Source organism: Epinephelus fuscoguttatus, linkage group LG22 (genome assembly GCF_011397635.1).
Source record: "Epinephelus fuscoguttatus linkage group LG22, E.fuscoguttatus.final_Chr_v1".
Lineage (NCBI taxonomy): Eukaryota > Metazoa > Chordata > Actinopteri > Perciformes > Serranidae > Epinephelus > Epinephelus fuscoguttatus.
The window spans coordinates 13,840,114-13,854,222 of NC_064773.1; the positions used below are offsets into that span (position 1 = coordinate 13,840,114).

General features: G+C 41.4%; 1 protein-coding gene across 1 annotated transcript in view; it reads right to left on the bottom strand.

The window, feature by feature from the left end:
* The window catches only part of cacna2d1a (calcium channel, voltage-dependent, alpha 2/delta subunit 1a), a 171,913-nt gene that overhangs the window by 101,415 nt on the left and 56,389 nt on the right, over positions 1-14,109 (bottom strand). The window contains exon 4 of the mRNA XM_049566230.1: positions 3,475-3,534. Within this exon, the coding sequence (XP_049422187.1) occupies positions 3,475-3,534 (60 nt within the window). The remainder of the gene's footprint in view (positions 1-3,474; positions 3,535-14,109) is intronic.

A 14,109-nucleotide genomic window follows, 5' to 3' on the forward strand; every position in this document is an offset into this window, starting at 1 on the left:
CTTTGTAAAAACATACAAACATGTGCACAGTGTTTATTTGCCTTTTAGTCGACACTAAAGTGACACAAAATGACGCACTTGTTCAAAGAAATTACATGCAGGTTCATGTGATGCTACACTTAGTGTATGCCTGGGCCACACTGTCTTTGTGAGCAGCGTTTGATGGTTACTTCACTGTACTGCGTCGCCTTGCACACATGTGGTGTTCACACAGACAGTCTAGATGGAGTTTGCCTCATACAGAGACAAGAAGTGTTGAGTAAAAAAATAAACGTTTATACTCTGTTTCATGTCTATGATGTTCTACTGATAGACAAATTAAAACTTCAATGAAAGGTATGATGATGCTGGTACAGTATGATGTCAGTATGACTGTCTGCTGATCATTTATCACTGTCTATTTTTGCTCCAAAGCCCACGTGTCATGTGGAAAAAATAAGCAAGATTCCGACTCTAAGCCACAGCTGAGCCACAGCCAGGCTATGCCTGAGCAGCACTGCTCATGCAGGCAGTGTGGCTGCTCTAACCTGTTAACATGGGCGCCGAAATAAGAAGCAAGAAGTTCCATGATGCACACAAGCTGCTCATGCAGGTCATGTATCTCAGAATAAGAGGCTAGCCTAAGCAAACACAGCACTGTCAGAAGTTACACAAACAAGCCCATTACATTCTCTTTCTGACATAACGGTGCTTGAGCTGTGCAGTGATGAGATGTTTGCGACAGAGCCTGCAGAGCTCCTATCGCTATCAAAATAACACAATTCTCTGAAGCCACTAAATGCCTCAGTACATACTCAGTTATTACATTAACATGTTCATACAGATGACATAATCATGGACACAGGAAGGTCAGAGCTGAGGGTGCTGCATATAAGGTGTTGTCAGAAAATTTATGAAAAAAAAAGATGTTTAAATTTGCAAACATAATGAGTTTCCCGAATCTCATGTGACAAGGTCATCATATCAGGTGAGGTCAAAGTGCAGGGGTCAGGGTCAGCTAAACTTGGGGAGAGATTGGCTGAAGTGGGAACTGATTAATAGCTCAGACAGGCTGAACAGGCTGAGAAAGACCGTTTTGGAGCTTTTTAGATACATGACATCAGTCTACTTGGACACGAGGGACTTCCACTACGGGGACACAGCCATCAGGATGGAGTTTTAAGTCCCTAGTGATGGAGTGAAAGGGACTTGAGTGGCTTCAGTAAAGAGAATGGATGTCAAACACCATTCAAAATGAAACATTAGAAATTTTGGTACATGGAGTCCAAAAGAGAGTAAGACATTGTGTGTGAGGAAAGGCAGTGCACATTCATGTGGCCTATGCGTCACTCTGCAGTTACACCTCCAAAACACTAGTCAGCGATGAGATGTCTGTGAAGTGCTGTAAAGTTTAGTTGGTTCAAAACACACATTAAACAACACTATAACTCGCAGCATTCACAGACAAAGCACTTGTCTTTATCTGGACACATTTTCCCCACAGATACAATATGCTAATGTTTTTAGCACAAGCCTATGGCATTTTACATTGCATAAATTAGCCTAGTGGCTTGCAGACTTTTCCTCTACTCATATGAAGCCAGGGACAACAGCAACATTTAATAAAGGTAACTTTGCTCCATTACAGCTCACAAGGTTAACTGACAAAACAACTGTCTTATACTAAACACGTTTTCCAAACAAATATCACATGCTAACGTTATTAGCACAAGCCTAGCGACAAGCTGAGATTGAGCTGAGGATAAATCACACACAAGACTTAAAGAGGTATTTTGTGGAGGCTTTATTGTCTTCACAATTTATTGCTTCTTATCTGAGAAATTAAAGTAATGAATGAACAGTGATGGTGTAAACCAGTAAAGCTGGTAAGAACATGACTTAGGGCCTGTCCCATTTCTACCCCTTAAATCTTCCACTTGGTATTGAGTGGCCTCGTTTGCGAGATAACCCTTGATGAGGGAAGTGAGAAATATTAGAGTAGAAATTTTTCCCGAAGAAATGAGACACCACTTCATGCAAGTCGGCGTGGCCAGCGTGCAGGCATACGTCACGCGTAGTAGTGCACAATAAAAATGCCGGCTCCAGTGCTTGTGTTGTGGCGTGTGCTATGTTTATTCTTCTCTGTCTGATGAATCAACGAAGAAGAAATGCTGAAAACAGGAGGCGCCTACGACGTCTTCTAGTTCTGATCGATTTTGTTCAGGTAAGTTGATTTGTTTGAATATTTTGACGCTGTGTTCAACCAAGTTGCCGATGAGTTTACGCTAGTCCAACCATCTATTGTTCGTATAGCCTACATTCCGATTCTTTTCCAAAACTTGCCTAAATTGCTGACCTCGCAAGGTGTTCTGGGAAATTTCATCTACAACTTCACTGAAAGTGTGGGTCGAGGCTCCCTTGGAATCTCCTCACCTCAATTCTGTTTTGGGACACCACTAGCCTAAACGTGAACGTGCACAACCAAGTGCAAGTGGGTATTTCGAGGGGAAGTGTGGGTATTGGGACCGGCCCTTAGTATTCAGTCTATCTACGTACCTGCACATAGTCCCCACCTGTGCCTATCTACATTGTTGGGGAGATATGTAATTGATTCCAGTATGGCAGAAATCCCCATAACATTAACCAGAAAATTAAGTGCATCTGAGGCCAAAGGAACATCAAACTCAGTGAGTTATATGACGTAAAAATAAATCTATCCTTAAAGAGCAACTTTCCTTTCCTGTTTCCTCATCGCAACACAGCATGCAAGAAGGTGAATAATGGGAACTTTTAATGGAAAAGAATCATTAAGCATTGGCAAGCCACACTGAGGAGTTTTTTAAGTTAATAAGCTGAATGGCAAAGTTGAATTTCTTTGAAGTTTTCTCCGCCACAGCATGCACACTCGATATCATTTGTCATTTGTTAAACGGCTGCCAAGAGCGTGAGGCTTTTCTTATTGCAAAGCAGGGGCAGGAAATTTGCAATTTGCATTTATTATGAAACAGCTAAAACACAGCATCACTGGCAGCGAACAGCAGAGAGAGAGAGAGAGAGCTGCATTGTAATTCACGTGGAGACTATGGGGCGTTCACTGGACCTGCAATCTGGTAAAGTAATTGAATGAGTAAAATAATAGTGTGTTCATATTATTTTCTGTACGTTCCCTTAATGTTTTCTTAATACTATGATTAATAGACTACATCAGAGTGAGCAGTGTGTGTGTATGTTGTGTGTGTTCATAATAAGCATGCCTGGTTGTTACTGCCCATTATGTAAAATAATGGAATTCAATCTTGTATAAAGTCATTACAGCACTACTGTCACTGTAATGAGATTTGCCATCCAATTATTACAATCATATTGGATCATGAATAACATGTCCCCCCCACCACCCCGTGCTCCTCTTATGGAGTTCACGCCACCACTTGATCTGGATTGTAATTCAGCCAGTGGTAATGAACATATCAGATCGGGCTCCAGCCGCTCGCTCACCTCGCTGTCGTCCCTCCACTCGTGGTCCATCTGAAACTTTTCTGCCTCTGTTGCCAGCCTCTGAGAGAAGAGAGAGAGAGGAAAGAATACAGCATGTTAATACATGTTTAATGTTCTCGTAAAAACCAAGACATGTTGGCTCTGAGGCTACATTAGTGTCAATGTCATGATAATGGCTTTGGCCCCAGCTCACACTTTGTCCAAGGATGACAGTTTTTGCATTAGCTGATTTAGAGATTTGAAAAGCCATGTGCAAGGCAGCTGGAGAAATCTCCACACCGGGTCAGCTTAAAAACAAATGCAGTGGAAAGTATGGATAATTAAATATCAGAGCTACATGTATCTAATACCTACCATACACTGGAAGACGTTAAAATGCTTTAGAAAGACTAAAATCTGACACCCTCTAACACACACACATACTATAAGATTTTGCAAAGATTCACATGTTACAGGCCAGAGGTCTGTATACTGTCCCCCTTGAGGTGTAGCAACCACAATTTGACAGCAAGCCAGACTCCAATTCACAGAGACATCAGAGTCAGGATGTAGCATTCAAGCTCCTTTAATTATTGCAGACTCAACTTTGTGAACATGGAGTGAAACTGAAATAACATTAAATATATTGTAATTACTGAAAGGTCTATACAAAGGGAAGGCATCTGCACAGGCATGGTTAGCTCAGCATAATTAGCATTAGCATAATTAGCATGTAAATTGCGAGCATTAGCTTGGCTAACACGAACAGTGTTGACATTAGCATCTTTAGCGGCAGTAGCTCAGTCCATAGGGACTTGGTTTGGGAACCAGAGGGTCGCCGGTTCAAGTCCCCGTCCAGACCAAAAAAATATGAAGCGTGGACTAGTACTGGAGAGGTGCCAGTTCACCTCCTGGGCACTGCCAAGGTGCCCTTGAGCAAGGCACCAAACCCCCCAACCACTTGAAGCGCCTTCATGGGCCACTTAGTGCATGTATAGGTCCTGTTTGTGCATGTGTGTTTGGACCTGTGTGTAATTGACAACAGAGTGAAAAAATGAAATTTCCCCTCAGGGATTAATAAAGTATATAAAATTAAAAAAATAAGAATAATAATTAGCATTAGCATTTTTTTACCATTAGCACTGTTAGCATTATCGTTGTTAGCATGGTGAAATCATGGTTAAGACAATTTAGAGAATAAACCAAAAAGGAAACCAAGAGACACCACAAGAGGATTATTGTCACAATATATATTAAGTGGTTCACAGCATGAGAGCTAAATGCTTAACAGTGACAAATCAACATGGCTGAATTAAATACATGGTAACGAACAAATTTGAAATCCACTTCCTCCAACCATGAACTCAGAAAGGTCTCACAAATACTGGTTGCTGAGATGGTAACAAAGGGATTAGAGCTTACAGTCAATGCTTTCTGAGGCGAAACAAAAAATCGCAGCAGACAACCCTCTGATGGCTGGAATGGTATGATACTGAGGCCTGAGGCCTACCTAGGTTTTATAACTTCCTGTCGATGGGACTTCCTGTTGGGAAGTCTGTGCAATTCAATAAACTGCCAAAGAGGGCGCCAAAGAGAGGGAAATGCTTGAATGGCAGAACAGTCTGTGTATGATAAAGATTACTGCTGCTCAATTGTGATGCTAGCCATATTGTGTTACTTACCTTGCGTGTTAGCAAGCAAAAGTGGTTAGACATGAGCAAACGAAAGCAGTGTGAATCTCTTGTCTGTTAAATGCCTGTATGTTTCTCTGGGCTATATTCAGTGTGTTATATTGTATTCTATTATTTTGCTGGCTGTTGGTGTCAGGTCTGTTGGCTTGTCTTTAGTTTTATGTTGGTGTCGGTAACGTTAATGTTAATCTCTTGCTTGCTCACTGAGTAGACTGTGTATGTCTATGTGTGGGAACCTACGTGTTAAAGGTACAAGTGGGTGGGCGGCTTGTGTGCATACTATGAAATATGATCCTGCTGGCGCCACTGTTTGCAAAGTCACTATTTGCAGAACTACAACTATATTTGTTTTTAGAATCTTTCCCATCCTGCTCCCATTGGCAGATACTACACCACACTCCCTTTAAGAAATATGACATATTGATAATTCCTCACATGTCCGCAAAAACACATAACTCTAGACACACAAGATAAAAAGGTGTCATAAGTCGACAGTATCCTTGTCAGTTCTGGCGTACAAATTTGCGTACAAACTAAACACTTTTTTTTTTTAGCTGCCATTTTAGCGCCATGCCCTCTTCTACCCCATTCACCTTCAGTCACCTTATCCAGAACCCAGGACGAGCTTATCAAAAGCTCATTCCTCTTCACAGCCAAAGACTTTCCACATTTCTCATACTTATGTGCCCATGTAAATAAATATTCTTCTCTCTCTGAACAAGTCTCTCCTCTTACCATTGTATTTAAAATATGTATAAAGAAATGCTACCTATGTGTAACTAATATTAGTCACACATAACAGAATAAAACTCACAGAACTTTGCAGACAGCATATTTTCCATTCACAGACTGTATAGAAGAACTATAGAGCAGGAATTTTTCAGCAGTGGCAAGAGGCTCTGGCACACACGTCTGCAAGGTCATTAATTAGGTCATTATATGACAGCTTCTGACCAAGTTCTGCATTGATGCTGATGAGAGCAAAACCACTTAGATGTTCCAGTCCCATTGTTGGATGCAGGTATCTCTTAATGAGCTTAAGTCTCAGTAACTGTAAAAACACCTTGAAGTGTGACGCTGCGGCTGCACTGTTTGCTGAACCAGTGGCAAGCACAGCTCAAACCGTGTTGTGTCTGAGAGGACCTTAATAGGAAGGGTCATTGCAATACATATGATTCTGATTGATGATGATCATAGTGGGCTGTTTTGGTGCCCCCTCCAGCACTGGTGCCGTACGCACAGCATGTCATGGGCATGTTTGTACTGATGAGTGTCAGATTAAAACCATATATTGAGCTTAGCATCAGTTCAGACAGGACACGATGTCAATCTCAGCTCACATCCCAGCTACATCAGCTGATCTCAGCCCAATCAACTGACAGCTGATTGATGAAGGGAGTCAGCTGATAGATCACATGATTCCTTTCGATGCAACCAATTGGTGAATCTCATTCAGGGTGCCCTATTTAAACTGCTCTGGCCTGCCTACTGATGCTGCTTCCTCTGCAAGCTGCTTTGCGACCTGCCTCCACCCCAGCTCCTCCTTTTCATGTTGTTTCTGACTTATAAATTTCATATCCGGGGGATCTTTCCTGCTGCCCCCCCTGCCTTAGGCTTTCCATGTAGGCGCATGGAAAGACAGGGAGGTTTGCTCTCTCTGCCATAGGCTTTGTTTGTTTGCATGTGGAAGGGCAGCTCTCTGCCATAGGCTTTGTTTGTTTGCATGTGGAAGGGCAGGGAGGTTTGCTCTCTGCCTCAGGCTTTGTTTGTTTGCACATGGAAGGGCAGCTCTCTGCCTTAAGCTTTCCGCATAGGCACTTGGAAGAGGCTTTCTGCGTAGGCCTCGGGAAAATATACTACTGCCAAATATAATACTGCAAATGGAAATAAAGTTTTCTTTGACTGAAGTGGTCCAGACTGAATTAACACCGACTCTTGCTCACTCCACAACTCCACTAGTTTCTCCTTGTTTTTCAGAATCAAAGAGAAACAAGACTTGTTCATGTTATTGCACCTCCTTGGAGTCCCTTCCATGTTTACTGTCTACCTGGTTTGCTGTTTCCTGTTTGGTGTAAAGAAAATGCAGCCATTGGTAGTTAACCATGTTTATGTTATTGAACTTTGCTTTGAACTAGCATTTGCATGAGCCGAGACTAAAAACTTTAATTAATATTAAACATGTTTGATTTTGTTGGAGCATCAAGACGAAAGAAAGGCTGACTTAAGACAGCTTGGACGGAGTTTTATGACCACCTACACCAAACAGTCAAGATCAGGGGAATACGCAGCAGTTGAGGTAAAACTGTCATGAGTTTATTCCGACATTGGAAATTCGTCTTCAACGGTGAAATCGCTTGAAAAGTCATTTAGTGTAAGGCCAGCATAACTCGATGGCAGCTCAAAAAGAGTGTTGCTGATGCAGGAACTGTGAGTTCAAGGGAAAATACCTCATTTCCTCTCAGCACCTGCAGGCATAAATTAGGAGTAACTGTGACACAATGCTGCGCTAAAATTAGACAGCCACCTATTCCATCTTTCCTCAGATCTGGTCCTAATGACTGGGTTAATGGGTTTATAATGGGCCCAGCTTTTAATCTGTACCTGGTCTAGAAATGCACTGTACTATTAATTTCCCCAGGGAAATATCAAACCCTGCTCTTCCTGCTTATGCGTACAGCACTGAGGGTTTCAAGTCACACAGAAGGAGCAGAGACTTGATGGGGGCAAAGCAGTAAATTAATTTATGAAATGAGAGGAGGAGGGGGCTGAAACAATGAATTATTGAATTAATTCTGCGGCAAAATTAAACAAGACAGTCGGAGAATCTGGGAGTGATGTGGAGTGATATTAGTCGCAGTGTTTGGGCACAAAATCAGACCTTAAAGATGACACCAACTGTGCATTTGTCTTTGTTTGCAATTTTGGAATCACTCATCCAAAAGCACTACAAATCTTAAACCACTTGGCTGATATCATTGAAGCACCAAAACAAGACAAAGTATGCATAATTCATGCGATCAGTTCATCAGAGAGACAACAGCCTGATGGTTGAGAAAACACGAAAGAAGGAAAAAACCATCAATCATCTATACTGACTCCAAACTCATCCACAAAGTAGACATTTCCACAGCAACACTGCCAACGTTTTTTAGCCTCTTGTTCCTACGCTGCTCCTTTTTTTCTTACTCAAAGAAAACCTCCCGTACTGCATAACCAATTGGCACCAAGGCAACATTTTGATAATGAAAACTCCCTCCTGCAGATCTGGCTTCAGATCACTCATTGTGCCTGTACACCCTGCCGTCCCATAATGCATGCCGGGGGCTGACACTCTCGCGGTCTGAAACACGGTTACCTCGACAGCCTCTCAGTTGTGTCTCATTAGGGGGGAAATTTAGCAGCAGCTGTCAGAGACGCTGGGACCTCACGGCTGGCAAAGGAGCAAAGGTGAAAAAGAGATGTGTGTGTGTCTGTGTGGTTCAGGCAGGAGAGAGAAGCTTCACTGCATTTTAAATGCTAAACATCTTTGTTTATGTTCGCGTGCATGCGTATGTTATTTAAGGGAGAAAATAACTGGGCTGCATTTAAACAGCATTTCTGGTATATATATCCTCTCAGTTGGTCGTCCACCCTTCTGCCACTGCTTCATCTTTTTTTATGTCTGTGAATCTCCAGGTATCTAACACAAACATTTTTGTTTTCTTTTTGAGGAATTTGGCTCTAGATGGGTGGATTATGATCACCGTCTTCCCCCAAAAAACAGCAGTATATGTTGTCTTTAATTGCACCTTATTTTGGCCCATATTTGTGTACTGTTCAGTGGCGACCTCTAGTGGCTGTAGTAATTTTGATGGGAGCAGAGGAGGAGGGCGGGTAACGTAGTATGGAGGGCAGTAAAGTCCGTGTATAAAGGAGGTCGAGGTGGATTGACTGGTCAAACAAACACAGGACTTTTAACTAGGAGACCCCCCCTTCACGTCCCGTCTGAAACCACTGTTGACCGATTTTAACTTATGTGACAAAAGTACTTAGGGACTGTTTGTTATTAATGGGAGAGATGGTGCAAAACAGGGGAGGCACCTTTAGTAATTATTTAAGTACTGGGGAGGGACTTACGTTTTTGTTTTGTTTTTCATATTGGCCTTTAGGCCAGTGATATACAACTTTATATGGTTCTATTTATTTTAAATACCCTCTGAACCCCACAACCCACAGGCAGGTTTGAAAGGCATGTATTTATTTTTTTTAAAAATAGCCAGAAACTAAAAACACACACACAAAAAAAACAGAAATTGTCAACAGATTTTCAAATTTATAAAAGTCCTTGAACATATCATGTGTGACAAACACTTCAGCCAGTAAACATAACTAAATCTAAACTAAAAAGAAAGTGATATTTCACCAAAATCACTTTATTCTACATTTCATGTTAAAAATTTCACCAAAAATAAACCTTTTGAATTAACCACATCTTGTATAAATATTGACCCAGGAAGGGTCAAGATGAATCAAACAAACAAATAAACAAACAAGCAAACAAACAAAAAAGTCACACCCCAGCTATCTCCCATCCTCTAATAAATGATGAGCAATCCCTTAATGTAACCCAAACCATTATCTTTTCCTAACCCTAACCAAACTGTGTCAGATTCACTATGCAAAATAGAAGTTATTGGATGTAGCTCCAGTTCTGAGACTACATGAGCCTGTCACTCATACTCTCCAATGGTCACGTTGTTGGTCATGTTGTTATGGAGGTCAATGGCAAATAAGCTATTCTGTAATTTAGGTATGAGGACATGTTGATTATGGTGGCCTTTTTTCTTAAAGGGAGTCTACATCCATTTTCAAAATTCATACATGTTATTCTGATGGCAGACAGTTCAAACATATTAGTAAACATGATCAACTCCCTTCCAAATCCCAAAACTAGAGTGATAACATTCTGTTGGTACAAAAATCAGTCTTCAATTCAATGTCTATGAAGCAGTTCAAGACTTTATACCCTATGACATCACAAGTTTAAGACTCCGGTTTCTGGCTTTGAGAGAGAGTAGCTCCTGTTCTCAGATATTGATTGGACTGTCCTAGGCCATGGAAATAACATGTTGAAATTCTAAATTTAGGTGGTATAACCCTTCAACATGTACAAACACATGGTGGCTTTGCAGATTCATTTGCCACTGGCTCCACAGAGCTGCCTTAACTTGATGGGAATATACTGTTGGTTTCCTGTCAGGTCATTATTGATGCAAAGACAAATTGTGTTGTGTGTTTCAATCAATCTAATAAACTACTCATCTGATGCTGTGGTCACAAACCCATCTATACTGATTTACTCTGGAGGCACTCCTGTATTAAAGCTCAAAGCATCATCACACAAATAGAATAGAGGCCAATAGAAATTTTTCTGAAGTGCAAACAAAAGCAATATGCCAAGAATTGCCACCCCATATATAGGTAAGTGTTGAGATCAATCATTATGGTCACGTTTTAACAGTCGTGTTCCTCCCAGGGCGCATTTCAGCTGTGCTTTTAAGCACAGGGAGGCTCAGCTTCCGTGGGACCTAATGGAGTGGTAGGCGGGAGAGGACGCTCGGTGTATGCGTGATGATTGGAGGAATTGTCTAAAAGGCTGAACCCCTTTGCGACTGACAGTGCTTTGGAAATACACACATCGGCGAGTGGAGTCTTCTGGCAGAGTGCCGTCCGGTGTTCCTTATTTCCATACGCCATATAGCTCATTTTCACCGTTTGTACACCCATCTGAAAATCTGTGATGTGTGTTTTTGTTTTGCTGTGGTTCTATGGCATGAGCGTGGTTGAAAAACGGTTTCAATTAAAAGTTCCTTTAATAAGTTGCTGCCTCGCTACAATATGACAAACTTTATAATGTAAACTTAAAGTGTGATTGGTGCAGCTCGGCTCCAACAGCATGGGTAATGAGCATCATTATTGATTGCCAGAGTGACTCGCTGAGCAAATTCAAATTGTGCTCTCACGAGAACTCTGGATTTGGATTTCTGAACTTTGGATCTGGAACTAATTTCTTATCTTAAGTTTTATACATTCAACTTAAAAAGTCTAGTTTTCATTTCCAGACAAGTTGGTCAAGAGTTTTGATTGAAATGATGAGTTGAATGAATGTAAAACTGAGCGTTCACTAAACTCATTAAATCAAGTTTCAAAGAAACATGATTAGCATACTAGTGGACTTCCCAGCATGCAGTGTTTGAGAGTTAAAACTGTAGTTTGAAGAACGTGATGGAAACTTGATGTTTGTCTCAAATATATGTCGAATACAGCCATGGTTGTAATTCACTTGCAAGCTGACGATCATGAGGGACCTGCTAATTCGGTTTGTGATTCCTCTCAGCCAACGGTTATAGCTCTCAGCACAGATTTCCAGCAGCTGTACACGCGCACACACACACCTGCCCACAAACACACACACACCCACACACACACCCACACAGAGGCACAGGCACTCATTAATGAGGCTCTGTACAGCAGACCAACGGATCACAGAGTCAAAGGTCAGCAGCTGTTGCAGTTTCTTCCCCTTATCTGCTCTTTGATGTTAAAGCCACAGTCTCACAGCGCGGTCCTGCCACACCTTTAAGTGATGTCGGATTTACAGCGTTTCACAAGTTTAACACCCGGACACACGAACACATGTCAGATAATAAGTCAGAGACACAAGACGAACTCACAAAAATGTGACATATCCCAAACTCAGAAAAACTAGCCTATCAGTAGAAAGTGTGTAAACTAATGAGGATAAATAAGCATGACAAAAATATGGACTTGCTAATGAGCTGGCATAAAATTTAATGATATCAGCAAGCTGCTATAGAATGACTAATGAGAGCATATTGCACAGTTAGAGAACAGCTAATGAAGATGATCTATGTCTGGTGCATGCTGGGTAGCTTGAGAAGAAAAAGTCAGCACTGATCCTGAGTGGAGAACACGGACACATCTAACTCCGGTGCTATAAATGCACTTCACATGTGCAGCCACTCGGGTACCTGTAACTGAACATGAGCTTTACCGTCCATGCACCACAAACATTAAACATTAGAAAGAGACAGATTGAAACAACAGAGAAAACTGGGCTGTGTTACAAAACATGAGCAAGTGGGGAAACAAATGTTTAACGAGCTGCAAGTGACCGCTGCATAACAGATGCCCCATAAATCCACTGTATGCATATGCACAGAGTGTGTGTGTGTTGGTGTGTTTGTCTTCTGTTTGGAGGAAATGAATCACGTCCACTGTAATGCCTTAAATCTGCGACTGATGTCACTACATGGAGATCCAAATGGAAAATCGTGTCATTCTGATAAAGAAACATGGGAATTCTGAGGAGCTTTTCACACCAAATACATACATGTAACATTAAGTCAAAAAGTAGCTTCATCAGTGTACAGCAATATTTTAAATTTAGGTGACTGGGAAACAGACTGAATTTATGCTATGTGAGGATATTAAAGAATATGATAAAAATATATGATCCATATGTGTAACTGTTTGATACAATTGTGATGAAGAGACGAAGAAACTCCCCGATCTCTTTGTTCTCAGCAGCAGCAACTAGGCCTGTCTCTGTAATCACATTATAGACTTATCGTACAATATACCCTATGGATTTGACCTCTATCATTTTGCTGACCTCCATATTGCCTGTTGTGTTTACATGGGTGTTTGTTTACATCAGAGTTGAGGTGAGGTAAGGTAAGGTGAGGTAAGGTAAGGTAAGGTAAGTTGAGGAAAGGGTAAGGTAAGGTAAACTTCATTCTCGGAACCCATCGGCTGTATTCGGCGTCTGACTTCCAGCAGATGGCGATACAGCCTCTGGGGGCAGACCCCCAGTTTTTTGGCATTCCGGTTTGATTGGGGCGGAGGAGGCGAATTTCCATTTCCGACTTCTGTTTATATATAAGTAAATATGCTGAACCATTGCGATGGATTCAGAGTTTTCAGTGATGCCAATTATGTTCCGCCTCATTAGTTCACTGCAAGGAGCGTTTAACCTGGCAACAAGTGCAGCTGGCTCAAACGTGATTTATCAATATCACACGGACTACAAACAGCCTACAACCGGAAACCAGGGCTCTTCCGCTCTTCTTCTGGAGACAAGATCTCCGGGGTTTGCCTACAGACTCTACATTCACTGAATGTAGAGTCTGTATATAGAGACTAGGTAAACTTTAATGTCCCTGAGGGGCAATTTAAGATACAGACAGTAGTCATGAGTACAACAAAACAGACAGTACAATACATAACACACAGTATCTAGTATCACACATTATCAGCATCTGCACTTTTGGAGTTAAAGTGACACAGTTCTGTTAGTCGTTAGCTTGCTAACCCCTGGCAACAAGCCTCAAAGTCCATCATTTGTAGTTTACCCTCAAACAACTTCATGCTTCACTCCCTAAATCCAATAGCAAACTGCCTGTCTGCTACGCCGTCCATTCGTGGGAGAGGACTGCAGCACATCAGCCTTATTATGGACTAACTGTGGTGTTCTCAGAGCTTCGCTAAGCCTGTCTATTAGTCGCACGATTTTTCATTTTGTTAGCATCTAGCAGTTTCAAAAATGAAACTATGTGTCAAACTTGCCAGAGAACTGTGGTAACCAAAGTGAAAATGTTAATGTAAAACAACAGACTATAGTGACCAAACAGTGGTATGACACTGTGAGTCTGTCATGTCATGCCATGGGGCCCAAAAAGACTTTTCCCCAAAGACTTACATTGTGAAAGAGACATCTGAAAATCAGCGAATACATTGTTTTGAGCATCACAACCCCTGCAGAATGACTCATTTCACCATCAGGATTTGATCTTTTTGGGTCAGATAGCACTTTGAAGGTCTAGAAGAGCTGCACTATTAAATTACTTTATCCACATTCATGTTAGCAGAGTGCTAATCACCTCAAATATTAATGAAAAGATAA